Source organism: Arachis hypogaea, chromosome 2 (genome assembly GCF_003086295.3).
Source record: "Arachis hypogaea cultivar Tifrunner chromosome 2, arahy.Tifrunner.gnm2.J5K5, whole genome shotgun sequence".
In the NCBI taxonomy this organism is placed as follows: Eukaryota; Viridiplantae; Streptophyta; class Magnoliopsida; order Fabales; family Fabaceae; genus Arachis; species Arachis hypogaea.
The window spans coordinates 46,098,073-46,120,296 of record NC_092037.1 but is presented as its reverse complement, the minus strand read 5'-3'; the positions used below and the strand labels follow the sequence as shown (position 1 = coordinate 46,120,296).

At 37.2% G+C, this 22,224-nt stretch overlaps 2 protein-coding genes across 5 annotated transcripts; both read right to left on the bottom strand.

The window, feature by feature from the left end:
• Positions 1–530: 530 nt before the first annotated feature.
• LOC112743750 (uncharacterized) lies at positions 531–2,462 on the bottom strand. The gene has a single exon (XM_025793089.3). The coding sequence runs from the start codon at positions 2,135–2,137 to the stop codon at positions 722–724; it is 1,416 nt and encodes a 471-aa protein (XP_025648874.1). The 5' UTR covers positions 2,138–2,462; the 3' UTR covers positions 531–721.
• Positions 2,463–8,967: 6,505 nt separating this feature from the next.
• On the bottom strand, positions 8,968–13,176 carry LOC140179038 (uncharacterized). Of its 4 annotated transcripts, none has more exons than XM_072217354.1 (4): positions 12,645–13,137; positions 12,372–12,514; positions 9,700–9,882; positions 8,968–9,172 (listed from the first exon to the last, which is right to left on the bottom strand). In XM_072217354.1, exons 1-3 carry the CDS (start codon positions 12,688–12,690, stop codon positions 9,745–9,747), a joined length of 327 nt encoding a protein of 108 aa, XP_072073455.1. In that variant the 5' UTR covers positions 12,691–13,137; the 3' UTR covers positions 8,968–9,172; positions 9,700–9,744. The 4 variants fall into 4 exon arrangements, 2 of the variants coding, with proteins under 2 accessions (XP_072073455.1, XP_072073454.1); XM_072217353.1 differs by having other exon boundaries at positions 12,372–12,523; positions 12,645–13,136; XR_011872624.1 differs by lacking the exon at positions 9,700–9,882 and having other exon boundaries at positions 12,645–13,176.
• Positions 13,177–22,224: the final 9,048 nt, after the last annotated feature.

Sequence of the window (22,224 nt, the reverse complement as noted above, 5' to 3'; positions counted from 1 at the left end):
GAAGTTCTTTGTAACGCTGTAAAGTTTGTTTAACTCTTTGCGCTACCTCCTGTGATACTCCAACCGCCCCACGAATTGGTTATTCCTAAACGAGTCATAAAGGGTATAACAAACATACCCTGTCTCCACATTGGGTCAAGAACCATGTTGGGCGATATCATTATTGCCGAACCCAATGCTTACATTGCATTTGCGGGTAAAAAAGTAATTGAACAAACGTTGAATACGAAGGTTATGTTAATATTAGATAGAATAATGAAAAATTTCAAAATTAGATAGGGTTCTACCAATTGGTATGTTTCCGCAAATAATTGAAATTCGATTTCTTAATCACTCGCTAATCAAAAGATTATGACTCATTAGTGATATTTTTTTATTGTGTAAAATATAAAGATATATAGACATAGATCTACGTATACATTAATTAGTATTAAGGAAAATGACCATCGAATTAAACTTACTTTATGCTACTTTATAGGGAAATCTTACTCATTGAATTAAAAGTGAAATATTAAACCAAACCAAATATATTTCAAAAGGGAATTTCAAATTCTTTATATCAGAAATTCAAGTTTGAGAAAGAGTATTATATTAATAAACAAATTGGGTAAACATTAAAAGAATAATAATGATACAGAAATTACACATTTAAGACCATTCCCATTTATCCATTCACGTTGAACCAACGAGCATGTAGTGCAACCGAAGTCCTAAAACCTTCTCATAGAAAGCTTGCATCATCTGCGGACTGAGCTCGACGACGACGATTCTTCTTCTTTTTCTTCCGATCACCACCGCAAACAATGGAACACTCAACGCCACAAATAACACTAAAGCAAGAGAACAAGCCCTCATCATCACCATCTGTGTGTCTACGTGAATGGTTGTCTTTCTTGGACTTTGTGAAGTGGGTCGAAGTAATGTCTCCACCGTTGTCGTACACTGTCGGTAACTCCGTCCGCCACCTCTCCACCCTCGGCTTCAACCCCTCAACGCTTTCGTCCAAGCTCCACCCTCCAACTGTAGAAGTGTCCCCCTCCTCCACCGGCTGTCTCGCAACGGCTGCCGCAACCTCAGAGGCTGATGGGCCCAATTCTGAGTCTGTCATCATGGGCCGGCCCAAATCGGATCTGTACGGGGTACCGTATTCCATTGCTGCATTCATTGCTGCATATGCATGCAATGGGGTGGCTCCATGCAATGGAGTGGCTCGGACGCCACCTCTGTTGATATTATTATAAGCCATAGCGGGAGAATTCCAATATTGCGGATTTGGTGATTGATTAACTTCATATCCAGCACCCTTCCTTTGCGGGGTGCCAATGTAGTTATTGTTTGTGATGTTGGGTTCAGGAGAACGTTGAAGCTTGCTAGCTTTTTTCACTTTCTCAGATTTACCCTTCCTTGACTTGGGCCTAACATCCGATCCACTCAAAGTAGAGCCACCCTTTTTCTTACTCTTGAGGCTTACCTCAGATGCCGTGACCACGGAACTCGCTTTCCCCTTTTTAACCTTGGTTCGCTTCTCGTGAGCCACGGCTTCCGGCCCAATCATCGAGCTTGTGTCGCTCTTCGTGCGCCGAAGCTCGGGCTTGGGTTTCGTAGGGTCTTGTTGAAGGTTGAGCTGATCAATGTCCATGTCATCATGGTGGTATCCAACAGCTGTGGGGTTGTAGAGAGGCATGCTCCTCATTGTGCTATCAAGAACCGCCACACCAACGTTTAATATTCCTTTGGGGCGACCCGAGGGTCGATGAACTTGCAGCCCTACAAACTGCATACCCGCATTTTTGTGGGTGTTATGGTACGGACGAGTGGTGGTGGGAGGTGGCATATGTTCAGCTGCTAGCACGTGGGCGGTGCCTACGTGAATATCTTTAAACCAATGTATAGCGTAGATGTCTATTGTTATTACAGCCTCTTCGTCATACAAGAAATCTTCGTCGACGCGAAAGACAAATTTGTCATTCCATGTTGGATTAACCCCACCATGGGAATCCACCCTAGTGGAAAGTTTGCGGTCAGGGTCAATCCATGCGACTGCGTAGCTTCGCATGGATCGGCCCACCAGGGCTAGGTCTTGCGCGGATATGACATTGAATTCTAGAAGCTGGAAAGATGGCAAAATGTTAGACATGTAATGTCGAGATTGCAATATGAGAGAATTGAGATGATTTGTATTAAATGTTTTGAGGCTTTAAAAGAGGTTTTTCTATTGCTTTAACCTTGGAGATGATGAAAGGATATGAAGGTGAGGTTCTTGTTGGGTTTTTTTATTTACAGGTTTTGTTATAACATGAAGGCGAATGAGCTGAGAATGGGAGGGGAAATTGAAGAGGTTTCAAGGCTTAATTTGGAGCCATCAATTTCGGTGATGATACAACAAATTCTGTTATTGTGATTTCTCTATATTAGGAGTTGTTGTTTTGGCAAAGCTAGCTTGCAAGACTAACCTTGTTAGAATCTCGCAATATTTTGCAAGATTAACCTTGAGCAATTCCGACATATATAGTAAATGTTCACTAGTTACAACATTGGAATCACTAATTAATTCCATAATTAGATCGCAAAGCAGGTGGGGAACGGGGATAGTTGTTGATTTTGTTTTCGTTTACACTAATTTGTTGCTGACGTTGAGGGATATATACTTATAATAACACATTAAACATTTAACAAACATGGTTTGGATGTGAAAACTACATTTTGAACGGTTTTTTTTTTTTTTTTTAGGGATATATGATATATAGCTGAACCAAAAAAGCCTGATGTATAGCTATATGCTATATTAAGTATAATTTATATAAAATAAGACATATATATGTATGAATAGAGATATCTATATACATATATACCATATACATTTAGGAAACTTAACCAAAATGGAATTCTCTCGGGCTTTGTTTGGATCAGATGAAGGAAGTAGGGAAGAAGGGCGGGAGAAGAAAGTAAATTGCGTCGAAGTTTAATTTCTATAGGTTAATTTCTATTGGTGGATTTTGTAATGACACCTATTACACAAAATTTTACACTATAATTATAAATAAAAGGTGATGAGATAATAACACTTAAAAAGAGTAATACATACATAATACTTGAAGAATAATATTATAACTAGGCAGTAACAGATCTAAAAATTTTGATAGTAAAGGCAATATATATATATATATAAGGGATAAGTACTGAAATCGTCCCTAAGGTAAGGGGTGAAAATCAAATTCGTCCCCGACCTTTTTTTGTTATTAAAATCATCCCGAATGTTCAAATACACTTTAAAATCGTCCTTCCCCCTGAAAATATAATTTTTGGACACTTTTGCCCTTTAGCCGTTACTGTCTGTTGGAGGTTTTAATAAATAAAGTTAATATATTTATTTATTTATTTATTTATATAAAGTTTTGATTTGGGGAGGGTTGGGATTAAATCAGAGAAGTCATCCCTAATCAACGAAGCAGAGAAAGAGGAAGGGGCTTTCGAAGGTGAGTGGAGCCATGGCTACCAAGAGCTCACGGTCGTGTCGGAGTCGGTCGTCTGTGCAGAAGAGGAAGGTTGTGTGTGGACATGGAGAGAGACCCGTGCTTAGGATTTCGGGAACGAGGAACAACTCTGGGCGACGATTTTGGGGGTGTGACTACTATGAGGTTAGGGTTTTAAGTTTCTGTAGGTAGGTGATGGCAAGGTATTGTTTGTTCTGGGTTCTGACTCTGATAGGTTGCTGCAGATCCAGGAGGAGTGTGATTTCTTCCGATGGACAGACCCAGAAGCAGAGGGTGAGGATCCCCATGTTGCAAAGATGAAGAGAAAAGTTGCTGCTCTGAAAGCAAAAGTGAGGGACACTGAGTGGAAGTTCAAGGTTGCTGCAGTGTTAGGGATTTCTGGATGGATTGTTTTGTTTTGCTTCTGGTCGCAGATTTGGTTCAATCAGAGGGAGGGGGTAGCGTGTGTGATGCCATTGAAGTATGGTTGTTGAAATTAGGGGAGAATTTAGTGTTCATTTTGTATTTCTTTGATTGGGTCTGAGTTATGTAAATTGAGATGTACTGGGTCTTGTTGAACATCTGGATTTAGTTTAGGGTTTTGCTGATTAATTTTGTGAATGTAATGATCTCCTTGTAATTTGACAATTAATTGGAATGGCAAATTTATCTGTTAGCAAAAAAATTGTGACTGAACTCTTCTGTTAATCAACTCTGTAACATATCAACTCAAATAAGGAAATTCATTAAACAGAAGCAGCATAATATCAGGCAGAACACAGTCTAGTGTAATTCAGTAATAAGCATCGGAAAATAACACCAAATGGTGGATACCATCAATTCCATTACATGGAGACTAAACAAAATATAGTCCAAGACACTAAAAAAACCTACTACAACTCTATTTCTCACTAAGAAAGATTAATCATAAGCCATATTGTCTCGTTTTCAAAAAACCAAAAGAAAAGTGTCACAAACATTGACTCAAACCAAGCAACAGTACATCAATTACAGCACAAAAGACAAATTTTTAGAACAGTCTAAAGTTTTTTCCAAAGTTTTGGTGGAAGTTTATCCATGAGCTTCAGCTTTCTAGGAGATACATGCAGTGGAATTCTGTGACTAAAGGAGACAGGCTCGGCTGGTTGGCTGGAGCTGGCTGCACCCTTCTCCTTTGGTGCTGGTGGTTCTTGTGTAAGGCTTCTAGTGGGCTTTCTGTTGGGCCTAGTAGAGGATGATGTGGGCTTGAACCTGGAATGGGTTGAGTTGGGCTGACAAGAGGTGGTGGCTGGTTGGGGCTGAGATGCTGCTCTAGACCTGGTAGACCTCCTCAAACCTCCACCTGCAGATGGCATGTCAGGCTGGGATGAAGCCTTAGATCTGGATGTAGGTCTGATAGATGAAGACTTCCTTCCTACTCTAGTCCTTTTGCTAGGAGTTTGCCTTGGTTGTTGGGCCTGAAAGACATTAAAGAATTCAGTTGATAGAAAAATGAAACTTTATACCCTAATATACATGCAGTTGATGATATACACACACTTACATCCAGGGATGACTTCTTGCATCCTCCCCTCTTGTGTCCAGATTCCCCACAATTTGAGCACCTTTGGGTTTGCCCCCTCCTAGACAAGTGGGACTAGCTACTGTTCGGAGGCTCATCAGGTCCTCTCTTCCTCTTCTTGACTAGTCTGTGGCTGGGCTTTCGATAAGGATGGGGCATGACATCATTAAAGTTGGTTTCCTCCCACAAATCTGGGCCATTTAGAGGATTGATGACTGAATCATAGCACTTAAGGTATGCAGGCTTTTTGTAGCAGTCATTAACAAATCCATCTATGTCAAGGCCCTTATAGTTGATGCAGCTAATGGCATGGGTGCAGGGAATACCACTAAGCTGCCACTTCCTACAGGAGCACTCGTGAGCAGAAAGATCAACAGCAAATTTAGACAAACCATTAACAACCTCATATGTTTGTGTAGCAGACCAGTAAGGCCTCCACTCACCAGCTGATCTGCCTCTCACCAGCTGTTCTGCCTCTCCTCTCTAATTTCATCCTAATCCGAGGTAAAACTGTCCTATTAAAATTCTTAATTCTTTCCCTATTAAGAGCCCACCTACTCATCAAATGAACCCTAATGTCCTCCAACATTGTCACTATAGGTTTCTCCTTAGAGTCTACTATTGCACGATTAAAGCTCTCACATATGTTGTTCACAAGAGTGTCACATTTAGAGTGAAAATTAAACATGGACCTGCTCCAAAATCTTGGAAGAATAGCATTTAGATGTCTGTACACATCCACATTGATCTGCCTTATGATTTGCATCTCTTTCTTCCATTCCTTTCAGTGTGTAGCCTTTGCACACCTCCACATCAGCTGCTTCAGGTGTAACCCAGGAAATTTCTTCCTAAAGTTGCTGTAAAGATGGCGGACACAGAACCTATGGTCCACTCCTGGAATAACTTCATCGAAAACAGGCAAAAGACACTAATAGAGTAGGTAAAATTGATTCACATAACAATGAATGCATTAATAAAGGACAAAAGCAACAACATCCAGAATTTAAATTTATCAAATGTAAGATTTTAATTGCAACCCTAACCATTTACCTTTTGCTGATTAGACATGAAGGTTGTTTTCCCAATAACCTTAGCTCCAAAGTCGTCAATGAGCAGCCGGAGAAACCAACTCCAGGTGTCATTAGTCTCTGCCTCCACAACGGCGTAGACGATTGGAAGCATTTGATCATTGGGATCCCACCTAATCGCTGTCAACAACTGCCCCCTTTGAGGTGTCTTTAGAAAACAGCCATCCAATCCAACAAACTTTCTACACTGCAGGAAGCTCTTCTTGCAAGAAGCTAGGCACACATATACCCTTTGAAAAATGCAGTAATTGTTTAACCCCTGGTGCTAGTCCTCAACCTCGAAATCAGGGGACCTCTGTACCTTGAGCATCACTGAGGACCCTGGATTAGCACGTAGCATCTCGAAGCAGTAGTCAGAAATCCTTTTGTACTACTTCTGGTAAGCTCCCTGAATCTCATCCAATGCAGCTTGTCTAGACCTTGCTGCCATTGAAGTTGTCACTGTCAAATTCCATTTCCTTTGTGCCTTGTTGACCAGATCCTTTATCTTCACCTTAAGGTTACCTTCCACTTTCTTCCTAAATGCTTTACTCAGCCAACCAGTATGCAGTATCCCTACCCTATGTGACTGGCCACAAGTATGCTTAAGGATCACTGACCTCAGCTGCCAAGTCTCCTCCTCACTCATTTTTGCTGCGTATAACCAAAACGGGCAACCTTCTTGACAAACAGCCCTCTCCCTGGCCAAGTCAAGTTTCACATACCTCAATCCCCTTCTTGTTTGCACTGCATAAGCTGTTACCGTGTCCTTGAATTCCTCCCTTGAAGCAAACACAGTTCCAACTTCCCATTTGTACCTTGTCATGTATTTCACATCTTTATGGATCGGATATCTAATTGCTTCATTGTTATCATCATCCTCGCTGTCCTCTTTCTCTGAGCCACCACCCACTTCATAATCCACATCAACGTCATCACTATTGAACCCTTCCTCATCACTGAAATCACCTCCTGCAACCCCTTTTCCTTTTTCAACCCGATCACCATCCGTCCCACCTTTTACTTCATCAAATCCGCTCTCATCATCATACTCCTCTTCACTATCTGTAAACATCACATCATCTGCATTGTCAACCTCACCATCAGATGGAATGAAATCCTCATCATCACTATCCTCATCACTATTCGATTTAACCTGCTCATCCGGGTTCAGCTTATCTCCCTCTTTAACCGCCTCCGCATTGGCCTTTTCCACCTCCTGACCCCCATCACCCTGATAAATCACCAACTGTTTCTCATTATGTACCTCTTCATCATTGGCCCTCCCTGCCTCCTGAACATGTTCATCTGGGCCTCCAACATCAAGAAACCCTACTTCAGAAAATTCTTCATCAACCTCAACCTTATGGACCACGTACAGATCGACATGACCCCTCTTCCCCGCTATTTTACACATCTCAATGGCATCTCTGTCTCCCTCAAATAACTTCAAATCGTTCTCTAACCATTCAGAAGTTGGGTCTTTATACCAGAAAGCTGAGATTTTCTCCTTTGTGTACCCAAACTGTCCCACCTCAGCATATGCCTCAAAAAGAGACCAGCAATTCATATCAACATCTTCGATCATAGTCCTTTCTCCCCCTATATACTCCAATGTACCATTGTCATACCCAAATCTACCACCATGGTACACAGTCAGGTTAAAGGTTCCATCACCTAAAACCTACAAACAAAAATCACACCCAACTCCCATTAGTAAAGAACCAAATACCCTTCACACAGTATTAAGTTCAAGCTCCAAAAAATCAAAACAAATGCTGCACACGTACCTGATTCGAGATGACTGCCACGAGAACGACCTCCTCTTCCATTCTTTCCCATGCAATGCAAACGCAGTGACTCAACTCCTCAGGCCAGCGCTCACTCAGTTAGGGCATCATTGAAGGTGAAGGATCAATGTTCGTTTGTGTAACGTTACTCACATAATGAATCCATTTCGCGGGAATAAAACACGAAGTGTCAAAGGGCTCAGGGGCAAATTTGGAATTAAAATTTTTTTAATGCACTTGAGGACGATTTTAAAGTATATCTGAACGTTCAGGATGATTTTAATAACAAAAAAGGTCAGAGACGAATTCGATTTTCACCCCTTACCTTAGGGATGATTTCAGTACTTATCCCTATATATAACAACAACAAAGCATTGTCTTACTAAGTGGAGTTGGCTATATGAATCAAACGATGCCATTAAGCTCTGTCATGTATCATGTCTACAGAGAGATCGTTTACATGTAGGTCTCGTTTGACCACCTCATCGGTGGTCTTCTTAGGTCTTCTTCTACCTTTCACCCCTTATCCATCTTTCATCTCATCCACCCTCCTAACTGCGTGTTCTGTTGGTCTTCTTCTCACATGTCCAAACCACTTGAGACGTGATTCTACCATCTTTTCCACAATGGATACTACTCTAACTCTCTCCCTTATATATTCGTTCCTTATTTTATCCAATTGCGTATGACCACTCATCCATCTCAATATCTTCATCTTTGGCACACTCAGCTTATGTTTGTGCTCGCTTTTGGCTACCCAACACTCTGTACCATAAAGCATAGCCAGTCTTATAGCAATGCAATAGAATTTAACTTTAAGTTTTAAAAGCACTTTTTGTTGCATATAAAACCAGATGCACTCCGCCATTTTGACCAACCTACTTGGATCCTATGATTTATGTAACGACCCAACTTCCAAAACGTCATGATTGTACCGAAAGTAAGGTCTAACCAACCTGCTTTCCTTTATTAACTATTTAGTATTGAGCCTTTAGTTCGATATCGCGATTTAATTTTATAGAAAATTCCAGAAAATTGTTTTTATTAATTAAAATCACATAGCAAACATCACCAAGTAATAATAATCATAAACTTATTAATAATAATAAACATTATACAAGAGAATTTAAATAAAATTCAGATACAACTCCTATCCCTCTGCATAAAATAAAAACTAAAGCTACAAAGGCGAGGGAACTCTACGAAAGAAACTTAACTCATAAACAAAACTCATAGATAAGGTCTAACAATTGCTTGCAGCTTCAAACTGAGTCTTCGAACCTGTGTCACCGAAAGGGTGAAAATTTATGGGGTGAGAACAAACCACACATTCTCAGTAGGGAATGGGAATGCCGTAAAAGTAATGATTAACAGGCAAATACTTAACATACTCAAGGAAACTACATTTTTATCAAAACTTTTTGAAAATACTACTCTTGGTTTTACTTTAGCTAGTTAATTATCTCTTTCAAAATCTCTAAAATCAAAACAAATTCTAAAATATAAAATAGGTCACATTAACAATTTATCAGCCACAAACAGCATCGCTCAATCATTGCAATATCTAAAAAAACCAGCAACATAAGTAATATAGCCAAACCAAAATTCACAAATATCACTCCTCAATATTTTACTAAGTTCACAGCTTCAACAAAAATATTCAATCAAACACACAAGCAAGTCATCAAGACAAATAGTACAATCACAAGGAAAAAAGATAAGCAACACAATCAAATGCAAATGCACAAACAAGGATGATGCATGTCTAGCCCTAGTGCAGGTAATGAGCTCATTTGTCGGTTACTAACCCGCTCCCGACGTTATCCAACAACCTCTGTCTGGAAAAGGCTTTCCTATTGGCTATACCCTTGTGTACAGGAAATAACCCCTCGCCCACCACAGGGTCCACTACATGCAGGAAATAACACCTCTGCCACCACAGGGATGTATGCCGACACACCTTCTGTATACAGGAAATAACCCCTCTGCCACTACAGAAAATGGAACAGGTGGTCACGGTACTTCTGTAATAGGAAATAACCCCTCTGCCTTACAGAATTAAAATATGGATCTGTATCACAGGAAAGCGTTCTCAGTGGTCGCACCACTATCTATCTGACTGCCTCAATGCAGTAGATTATCACATAATCATTCTCATTACCATCATTCATTATCATTCTCATTATTCATCATCACTTTCACATTCTTATGCAGTACCACTTTTTTTCTCTGTTCAATCATACTATACAAATTTTACATCTTTCCTTTTTCTTTCATAATTGCAAATACGCAAGCGGGACAACACCCACGCCTTTGCCAACAATCTCGTATACCAAATAATTTCTTAAAAGAATCATTGAATTTTTTATCATTAAATAAGCCTTAAATATCGATTTTAATTAAGTCCTTATACTTTTATAAAAATTCGGATATGATCTCTTCTGAAAATAGGACTTAACCACCCTTACGGGTTCAAACCAAGTAATTTACCAAACTCTTTTCAACCTTTCTAGCATCACATCAATTCAGAATCAAGCAAATTCAATATTAAATTAGCCATATAACACTAAGGTTCATCTTTAGTTTAATAAACTTACAACTGTCACTAAGACATCCTCAACACTATCTTCTTTTCTGTTTTTAATTTATCAAATAAACTCAAAATTGTGCAAACTTGTCCAGACGTTCATCTTGAAATAAGCTTTCTAACAAATCAAAGATCATAATTTTCTGATTTCTCTAGCATTAGGAATAGAAGAAAAACCGTGACTGCTCTGCAGTACGTAAAACCAGAAAAACAACAGCAGCATATAATATTCAAAATTCAATATAAAATCCAAGTTAAATTCAATGACTTTAAAAATTTATATGGTTCAACCTCACTCATCTAGGATTCGTTTCCAATTAATTCCAGGTCAATATCATTTTTAATGAAGGAGTTATGTAACTTGGAAGTTGGGTAGTTTCCTGCAGAATTCTGTTTAAAAGTCAATAAACATATCCTCTTCCAAGTCCCATAACTCACTCATTAAAACATGGAAAATTCTGAAATTTAAATAATATATGCTAAACATACTCAACTTTCACCTCCAATTGATTGCATCTCAATGTCACTTTAGAATTAAAAATTATAAAGTCTCAAAGTTACTGACATAGAAAACAAAACCTGATTTTTACTGCATAATACGTCTTTAAAAATCTATATCTTTAAAACCACAGCTCCAAAAATTCTGAATTTTTATGAAATTAAAGTGGTAAGACTAAATTTTTATTTAAAATTGGTTTCACTTCAAAATTCAAACTGGAGAATTTCTAATAGAGGAAACAAGTTACTGCTGTGTTAAGCGTTCTGCAGAAAACCATATTTGACATGCATAATTCAAAAATTCATCATAAATCATAAACTTAATGAAAAAGTCTCAAATTCACCAGTCCAGCTTCCTATATTCCCAAGTTTAATCCAGACTTGGTCCCACGCAATTCCGATCATCATAGAATTAGTTATAGATTTTCAAAGTCAACTCTAGTTAAACTTAAATCAACAATAGTAACCAACTTGACATAATCAACTAAAGTTGGAATTTCCAGCAATTCTAAAATAATCAGAAAATCAATAACAATCACAGTCTCAAATCAAAGTAAATGTCATCATTATGACAATGAAGCCAGTCTATATCATAACCATAACCCAAACTCAATTCACATTCGCATCTAACTTCAGTCATAACTTAGAGCAATCACCACAACTAACTTTTCTCAAATATATTTCATTCAATAGTTAACTCATCATATTTCAATTTAATAAGTAACATTAAATGAATCACCATTTGCAGCCACATTTCAACAAATTCCAACCAGCTACAAGTCAATTTCACAGCCATTTCGATACATCAGATAACTAAAAACAACAACAAGCACTTACTCTCAATAACCAGAATACAACCGCACAACTCAACTAATTCAGTATAATCACATAGAATCAGAACTTTTCAACAATTCCATAAAAAAAAAAACAATATCAATTACAGCTTCAGACACTCACAACAAGGCCCAAAAACATTCACAGCCATAACCTGAATTCAATACTCCAATTGAAACACTAAAACATCATCAAACTTAATCTAAATTTCACAACCTTAAACCAAGCTTATTTCTATCAATTAGTTTCTCATATCAACAAAACCAATTACATTCACAGCAACAATCCTAACTCAATTCATCAATTATCCATACGACATCTTTTCAATAATTAACTCGACATAGTTTAATTTAATAAATTATACTAAATCATTGTTCACAACAGCATCTAAATTCAATCACAGCTCAGAATAATCACAACAACTAACTAATTTCAAATGCATTTCAAGTTATTCATGTCAATTAAGAAATTCTTAACCATTGTTAACCATTTGCACTTATCCAAATAACTTTGTAGGCATTCTAAATTAAAAACATTTAACTTTAAAAATAAATCCCCTACCTCAAAGTCGGAACCCCCAGAGATCAGAACAGCAGCAACCACAATAAGTAGCATTACCGGTGAATCTGGCCCGGTTTCAGTGGTGTTTCTCCGATGACAGCACTCTGGCGAAGGCTGAACAGAGAACAAGGATGAGCAGGAACCTGAACAAGCTGCGGCAGAATCAGAATGGCAGCTCTAACTAACCCCGACGAACTTCTAATGGCAGCGTCGATGGCATAACAATTAGAAAGTAATAACAGAACGAAGAAGCTGCGGCAGCAATATGGGCACCTGCAACTGCAAGCTCGGATGGTGGTAGAGCAATTTCCTCCTCCATCACGTGACAGTGACGGTGGCAGAACAGCAACCCAGCAGCAGCGGCTCCTCTCGTGCATCCTCTTCCTCCATCACTCAGCGATGGTGACGCGTCTCTATGGAAAGGCAGCAACGACGGAGCATGAACAGCAATGAGTCTAAGGGAGACGATGAGCAAGGACGGCAGTGGCTCCTCAGACAACGACGCGCGCGACGGATCCAGCAGCGATGGGAACAGCCGAGGCGACAGCGACGCGGGCTCCACGGAGGTCACGACGGCTGGACTACGTAGCGCTGCAGCTCGTGTGGTTGACAACGACGGTGATGGCAAAGAACCCCAGTGGCGGCTTTGGCGACAGAATGGTGGCTGCTTGGATCACACTCTGATTTTCTCTCTCTCCCTCCCTGTCTGATTCCATTTCAGCGTTATGTTTAGGAAGAAAGGGGGTGGGGTTTGGCGGCCGAAGGGAGAAGAAAATGGGTAGGTTAGGTTTCTTATTAGGAACTTAGGGTTTTTAATTTGGGGAATTAGGATTTTTGAGTTTGATTTGGGAATTAGGGTTAGAAATTAGAATTTTATAAAAAAAATATAGATATATATAAATATATATTTTGATAAAATTGGAAGATAAGATAATTTTAAAATCAAATATACCCTATTAAAAATATTTAGTAACATTATTTATTAACATATTGCTAAGTTCAATCAATTATTTTTTAATTTAAATTATAAGATAAACATAATAATTACATTTTTATAAAATATAATTTAAACTCAATATATTAACTGTTCATTATTTTTCTATCCCCGTAACTTTAATTTTAATTTATAAAATAACTAATTATGATAAAAATTGTGCATAAATATTAACTGACTTAAACATAAAGTATTTATAAAAATTATTCTAATCATTTCTAGTAAATTAATTCCTAAGAGTTCAAATTAATAACATAATTCATTCAAAATAGAATTTATTTAAATTAAATTATACAATTCTTCTTATTTTTCAATTATCAAACTTATAATTTCAATCATACCAAATATCTAATAAAGATTATATAAAAATTCTAATCAAATTAAACTTGAATTATGATGAAACTCCATTTAATTATCTTTAGTAAAATAATTTTCTTAAAATAAAATTATCAGTAAATAAAATAAACCACAAATAACTAATTATTTAATTTTCAAAAACTAGGGTTGTTACAATTTACATCCTGTTCAATCTCGCCATTATCCTATATGATGCACCCAAGATACTTAAAACTTTTAATTTTTTGTAGGATATTTTCTCCAATCTTCACATCTATATTAGGGTTTTCCCTTCTCAAACCGAACTTACATTCCATATATTCTGTCTTGTTACGGATTATGCGCAGACTATACACTTCTAGAGCTTCTCTCCATAAGTCCAACTTCTTATTTTAGTCTTCCCTTGACTTTCCCATAAGATCGATATTATCGGCAAAAAGCATGCACCATGACACAGGCTCTTGGTGTGCTCTATGAGTACTTCCAAGACTAATGTGAAAAGGTATGGACATAAGGACGATCCTTGGAGTAATCCTATAATAGGAAATTCCTCTGTCTCATCACTTTGGATCTTCACACTAATTGTGACCCCATCATACATGTCTTTAATTGCACGAATATATGTGATCTTTACTTTCCTCTTTTCTATAACCTTCCATAAGACCTCCCTTGACACCCTATCGTATGCTTTTTTCTAAATTTATAAACACCATATATAGATCCCTTTTATTACTACGATACATCTCTATCATCCTTTTTAACAGGTATATCGCTTCGGTAGTGGATCTGCCTGGCATAAATCTAAATTCGTTCTCTGTTACTTGTGTCTCTTTTCTCAACCTCTGTTCTATCACCCTTTCCCATAACTTTATGGTATGGGTCATGGGCTTGATCCTTATAACAACCCCAATTTTTGAGTACGCGAGATTTTTTCTAAAGATACGGATTTCTCTGGAAGATCAGTAAAGCGAACACCTCTGATGTATCATCAAGCATCTCGATCCTCATTTTCATTATGTCATCTTCAAGCTAGGACCTCTTTTTGGGTAAGCTCGACAACGCATTCACGAAGAACCTTGTTTTTAAACCATATCGGTTAGGAGTTTTGATTCTGGTTTCCGTCAATAGTCTCAGTTTGACGAACCAAACTTGATTCATGAGAAAAAAAAGATAATAGCATAATATTATAATTATATTAGTATTAGAAGCTTCTTGAATGATATTATAAGGTTACCTGGTCTGTTTTAGTTGAAAACAGGAAAATCAGTTTAACCGAGTTAAAAGTTTACTGGTGCAGTTTAGCACCAACACTCTCTGATGACTTTAGCAATGCCAAGGCCTCATCATACATGTTTTATTTTCATATTAAATACGTTACTACTGTCATTTATGCTAGTAGCTCAGAAAAGAATTTTTAGAGATGTTTTTAATTACGAGTGTTTCGATACATCTAGTTTTAGTAGTTATACACCTGAGATATTTTAATATTATTTTAACTCACCTCCAAGCCAACCAATCACAACTCATCCTACACCCCAAGACCCCCAAGGCTGGTCCATTTCCACCTTGTGGCCGAAAATAGGAAGAGAGAAAAAGAGAGAAAATTTATTAGTTCCAAATCTTCAAAACTTGATTTCTTCTGAACTAAAACTCAAATCAAAACTCTGATTACACCAAAATGATCCTCTCTTCTTCCTCTACATATCCATGTAATTTATCAAGGCAAGAATTAAGGTTAGATGGCTGTCCCTTTCCCCTTTGAATTCGGTTTTCAAGGAAGCATACTTAAAACATGTGTTTTCTTGATGTTCTTCCTTAGATCTCTTGCTTAGCTTGACTTATGGGCCAAAGATCTTCAATTTCCAGCAAGTTTAAGGTGAGGATATACTTCCTAAGCTGCCGTTGAAGTTTTGGTTAGTTGATGATTTTGGGTTTTAAAGTTGTTCTCGATTGGATTTAATTAGGAGGAAAAAGTGCTTTAAGAACACTTCAAAGAGTAACCGGATTTGGAGCATCGCATCAAGGTAGGATTTACTAACATTAATCTTGATTAATTGTATTTGAGTTATGTGATTATGATATGGTTTGGTTATGCTTGAAATTAATTGTTTATATGAGTGATTCTTGTTGAAATTTTGGTGAAAATTTGATGAAATTTGATGAAATTCAAGCTATGAACGTGTGTTCTTGTGCAGTTGGGAAAAACGAACCCTAACCTTTAAATTGGGGTTGAATTTGTGTTGTAATCAAGGGGAAAATATGGGCTTTAGTGGCTTCAATTTTATTTTGAATTATGGTAAAAATGGGTTGTTGAAAAGATTGAAAATGGGTAAAAATAGAGAAAGAATATGAAAAATTTACGAAGAATACGAAGAACACTTTGAGTGTGATGAAGAACATTGAAGAACACCTTTTAGATCTTAAAAAGGTCAAGAAAGTAAAATTTTTTGTGTTTGGGGTTATTTGGTAATTTCTGAAAGTTAGGGTGGTTAAAGTTGAAATATTAAAAGTTACGGGTAATAAAAAGTGAATTTATATAACTTTTACAATAAGAAAGGGTAAATATCAAAAATATATTAATAAAATAATAAATAATATAAAAATATTAAATAATATTATTTAATTAAAAATACTATTTTAATAAAAATAAAATAATACGAAAAGGCAGCTTTTCGTAAAAGCTTTAGAAAGACAACTTTAAGCGCAGAATCTCATAATTACCTTCATAAAACACTTAGGGAGTGGTAATAACATGTTAGTGAGGCAAAGATAAAGGAAAGATAAAAAGTTAAAGAAGAGATAAAAATCAAAGAAAAAGTCTGTAAAGTTTTAATGATTGAAAAACAATCAGAGACTAGTGAACGAACTAGGGCAACATAGTTAGTCCTTGAGTTGCGGCTAGGGTTAGGTATTAAAAAGTTAAACTGTTTCAATATAGACTTAATGAACCTATACTTGGGACAGACTAACTATTCATACCGAAATTTACATAAGCTTTAAATACATACGTTAAACAGAAAAATCAGAGCAGAGTAGAAAAACACAGAGAACAGAGTAACCAGAGTAGAGTAAAGAGATAAAAAGATAAGAGTAATATAATAAAGAGATATTTGTATGTATATTAGTTGCTTGAAGAAACCCAGAGCTTCTGTAGGGAAACTAAGTTACCTACAGCCATTTTCCACTTCCCCTGAGCAGACCAAAGCAAAGTATATATATATTTTCCTGCAAAAAGCAGAGGCTGTCTCAAATGAGCGGCTATTATTATATGCACATTTATTTAGGAACGGAAAATTGTATTCGAAAATTCATGGATTACTCGTGACCGGATAAATGTCGGGACTGCGGGTAGGGCAGCCAATCGACACATGAGTTCATGGCCTGTACTAGGGCTAGACATGTATCATTCTTGTTTGTGTAACACCCTAATTACCCTAAGCCTTACCTCTAGCCGTAAAGCAAAGGTTAATCAAATACGGATATTCAAGCTTGGAATAAAACAAATAACTTATACCATAAACATTAAACAGGGTTATCTAAACTTAGGGAATTTCTAACTAATACTAATCACACCACTGTATCTCACAGCCTTCGCCAACCTAACCTCTATGCGATCCCATCGCCACCGCCTACCTAACCTCCTCAATGCCGGACAAACACAATTAATACAAGAAGCAAGTAATACACAGGTAGTAATCATATATAACAGGTAATTCAAGAAGCAAGTAGGCATATTATACAATTAGGCAATCTCAAGTAATCAAAGCAAACAAACATATAGAAGATGCATATGATGAATACCTGTCCTGTTGGCTGTGATATCACATGTCGGTTATTGTGCCAAACCCGACAGAAAATCCGGTCGACAACTCCCGGATTAGTCTCTCTATTGCGCATGAGGAGGAATAATTTTGAGAGATGAGTGCCCTACCACCTTCTCCTTTTAGAGGGAAATATTCTGAGGGAGCGTGCCCTTCCACCTCCCTCTGGTTGCCGCATGATTCCATGGGTTAGTGCCCTACCACCTTGCAATCAGAGAGAAACCTATGCTCAGGAGAAAAAATTCCGAGGGAGAAGTGCCCTACCACCTTCTCCTTTCAGAGGAAAAACATTCTGAGGGAGAGTGCCCTACCACCTTTCTCTTGAGCGATAAATATGAGTGAGAAGCCCAGCTTCAAGCCTCACATCCGAACGTAGGCGGGAGACTGCCACAGCCCCTATGACGAATAACAATGCATAACATAATCATGTATTCAATCTCAGAGGCCACTTCTCAAAGCGCACTTCCACTGATACTCATTTCATCAACCATAATCATTCATTTCCAAGTTTTTAACTCATTACAACCATCACTAATTCATAACTTTCCATTCCGAACTCACTAGTTCGTCAATTTCTCAATTCATATACCATTCTTCTTTCGCACTCCACCAAACCCATCCTCAGTACACCAGAAACCTTAGCCTCCGTTCTCTAACTTTTCAACATAATACCAAACCAAAACCCTTAAGACCTTACCCATGTTTTATTGCCCAAAAATAAGCCCAAGAATCTCAAAATGGTATCACAGAAGTTTACAATCTTGTTGAGAAGGTGAAATAGTTGAACACAAAACTTAAGTTTGAAAAACAGGGCGTGTGCGTACACACAGGGGTGTGCGTGCGCACGCTTAGAAAGAAGTTTTTAAAAGTGTGCGTATGCATAGGGATGTGTGTATGCATAGGTACCAAAATTCATAATATCTGTTTGCTCGCACAACCTGTGCTAGCGCCCTTAATAGACTGGCCTTCCCAACAGGGTTGTGCGTGTGCACAGGTTGTAATACTTCGTTGGTTATGTGCGCGCACAGGTTGTGTTAGCGCTCTCAACCGCAAGCCTTCCCCTGTGTGTGCGTACGCATAAGGCTGTGCGTGCGCATAGGTTCAAAAAATCACACGGGTGTGCATGCGCACAAGGCTGAGCGTGCGCACATACCAGAATTCACAAAATTTTGTAACTTTGCAGAATTTCAGATTTTGACACCAAACTTTGAATGATCATAACTTCCTCTATAAGAATCTAAATTTTACAAACTTTATATCAATTTGAAGTTTTTTCAATGATCTTTAATTCTAAATAAATTTCAACAATTTTTGAAGACTGAGGTACAAGTCATGATCCGTCAAAGTTCACCGAAAATCTGTTTTTACCAAAAATACTAAAAACTCAATTTTTGCCACAACTCTCAATCCAAAATCACTTAGTCCACATTCTCAAAAGTCCTAGTGTACCTAAATCATATTCACATATCCTCTAATTCATTCCACAACCTAAAACTCACATTTTCATCATTTCCATACCATATTCATCAACCAATTCATTGAGCTTCCAAACATTACACAACAACATTATACATCAATAATTCTCATACATAGGTTCATCACTCACCACCCATCATTATCATACTAGTCACCCAACACCAACCTCAACACAACAATAATCAAAAGATTCAAAATCCAAAATCATCATCAACATATGTCATCAAACATTATAATCATCAATATCCTTCATTCCAAACCATCATTAACATTTTACATTAACTCATCACCTTAAATTCTCATAATCCTCATTATTCATCAATATAACTAATCACCATCAATACTCATCAACACCAATAATCTCCAACAATCATCATCAATCACAATAATCCAATACCCCAACAATTAATATCAATTCACATATAATTATTCATACACCAATATCATTCAATCCTATCTTAGGGTCAACTAGCCTAAGTTTCCAGAAATATTACATATTACATAAAAAAAACCGAAACCATACCTTGGTTAATTTCTAAATGCACCAAACACCAAAACGAAGCCACCAAGCTTGATCCAAGGCCTCAACCAACTCCAACAAACACCAAAACTCAATCTAACATTATACATATATATCAAAATCAAAACCTAGAAATCACAACATACAACACTACAAGGGTTTATGAGCAACCTTTCCTTGTCTAAAGAAGATTGGGGCAATTTTCAATAATTATCCGCTACTAGAGATAACCTAAACAACCAAAACCAAAAAACTTGCTCAAAACCCAACCTAAAAATGCACAGAAACTTAGGACAGAAAACTGGGGCGTGAAATGAGAGATATTACCAGCAAAACCAGATAGAAAGGAAGAGCTCATCGAAAGCTTCGTGTGGCCGCAAACGGCTTGTCAATCAGAGTTTCGTAGCTCAAGTTACAAGCAAATGAAGGTGAGGGTGAATAGTGCTCTTTCTTCTACCTCCCCATTCATAGCAGCTGCGCCCCTCTTTTCTTTTTGGGGAAGAAATGATCTCAAAGCTCATTTAATGAGCTTATATATGTTGGGCCTTGGGCCTGGTTTGAGCCCGATCCAACCCGTTAGCATTTTTGGTCCATTTGACCCACTTTGGGCCAAAACCTTTAAGATTAGTGTCCGATTTTCAATTCTAAATTATTTTTATCCTTTCAAAACAATAAATCAATTTTCAAAATCTTATTTTCCAAAATATGTGATACTAGACAGACTAGAGCCGATACTGCCAGCTTAAGCGCCAGTAAACATTTTTACAAAAAATTTTCGAAAAAGGTACATTTTCCAACTCAGAAAAATTCACTGAAATAAAATTTTACCTTTAAATTTTCAAATTAAAACTTCTAAATTTTAAATCTATCTCGGGCACTTAAAATTATTATTTTTATTAAAATAGTTTTTCGTGAAAAGCTTTGGCTCTTACAGTTTGCGCATCATTCTCTGTTGCATTCCTTTTTGTGTGTGATCTATTTCTTTATGTTTGTCTGCTTGTATGCTATATCTGTGTTTTATTTTCTTGTATTCTTCTGTTCATGTTCTGCTTTCTCTTTTCTCTATTTTCTCTTTCTATCTTTATCTTCTGTTTACTGCTTCATTGTATTCTATTATTCGTCTACTAATCAATATCGAATAAATGAACGTAACTAATAACCCCGGTTCTACTAAGAACTCCCCAGTTCTTATCCCTTTCTCTCTCCCTTCCACCTTCAGATGGAAGCATGAGTACCCTTCTGTAGTTCGCTGCCGACCGTTTGCAAAAAGGATTCCGCTCTAGGTAGTCTTCTGATTCTAGGGTGAATCTCATTCTCTGTTCATATATATATGTTGTAAGACTAGCCAATGTCTGCACCCTATTTATCTATGAGATTTAACCTAAGTCCTCCGTACGATGTTACTGTTATGCGGCCACACAATAAAATACCAGTGATATGTTCTAAGCCGACGTATGATCGTGCAGAGGAGTAGTAGAAGATGTTCCACCTTTTGATGACGTTCCACCTGACTCAAGTTTTGAAGATTTAGAACATACTTTCCCTCGCTTTAGTGGTTTAGAGGGACTAGGAGGGTATAGAGTCTAGGCTAGCCTGGGCACCGGCTTAGGGACTTCTTGAACAGGATAGGGCCTAGGATGTTGTATGTATATATAAGTATATAGTTATTATCTAGCTATATCTAAGGGTGTTCTAACTAAAAGTCTATACTCTAATAAAGGTTAGATCACTGAATATTGTCAAATGCTTAAGATGTATTTATGTGTGGTTGTTTATAACTGTTTTATCTGTTATTATTTGTGAATTGATTATGAATGATTCTGTTTATTAATCCAAATGTTTAAAAAAAAGTACCTTGAAAAATAACTATGCTTTTAACAACGAATCAGGCTCATATAATAAATAATATATAATAATTAGGAAGGCAAGTTGGTGGCACTCAATTTCTAGTATGATTGTGACGTACCATAAATTGGGTCATTAAAATTTGGTATCAGAGTAGTTCGTTTCCAGTAGAGCCTGGGGAGTGGACTGACTATGCTTCATTGCATACTCTGCTTGTGTATCTCATGCTGTTAGGGTATGTTTAAGATACATTTGGCATGAATGTCTATGAGAGCTCATTTCGGGAATGTTCGTACTTAACTTGAGATATTAAGATTGATCACCTTAATGTTGATTGCTTGGTGCGGATAAGTGGTGCGGTAATTTACAACCCACAAACTAACCGGCAAGTGCACCGGGTCGTACCAAGTAATACCTCAGGTGAGTGAGGGTCGATCCCACAAGAATTGATGGACTAAGCAACAATAGTTTAATGAATTACTTAGTTAAGCAAGCAGAACAGAGTGTTTTGGTATTCAAAGAGCATTAAATAGTAATTAAGAATTTCAGAATGCAAGCAGTAAAGAAGTTGTGAAATATAAATGTAGAAATAGTTAAGGTTTCAAGGATATCTATTTTCTGGATTGATTTTTCTTGTTAATTTAATTTAATCATGTAAGATTTAATTCATGACAAACTATATGTGACTAGACCCTAATTCCTTAGACCTTTCTAGTCTCCTCTAAAATTTATTAACTGCCAATTCCTTGGTCAATTAATTCCAATTAGAAGCTGCATGATCAAATTCCAGTTTGTATGCCACAAAAATTCTAATTACCCAAAAATAAGGGGATTATATATCACGTATCCCGTTAAATCCAA

What these genes read in the sequence shown, in the direction of transcription:
- LOC112743750 (XM_025793089.3), bottom strand. Translation starts at nt 2,137, where the DNA reads ATGTCTAACATTTTGCCATCTTTCCAGCTTCTAGAATTCAATGTCATA.
- LOC140179038 (XM_072217353.1), bottom strand. Translation starts at nt 12,690, where the DNA reads ATGGAGGAGGAAATTGCTCTACCACCATCCGAGCTTGCAGTTGCAG. An exon ending in ATCCGAGCTTGCAGTTGCAG is followed by an intron (nt 12,524 to 12,644) that starts GTGCCCATATTG and finishes ATTCTGCCGCAG; the next exon opens with CTTGTTCAGGTTCCTGCTCA. An exon ending in CTGGGGGTTCCGACTTTGAG is followed by an intron (nt 9,883 to 12,371) that starts GTAGGGGATTTA and finishes CATTTTCTGTAG; the next exon opens with TGGCAGAGGGGTTATTTCCT.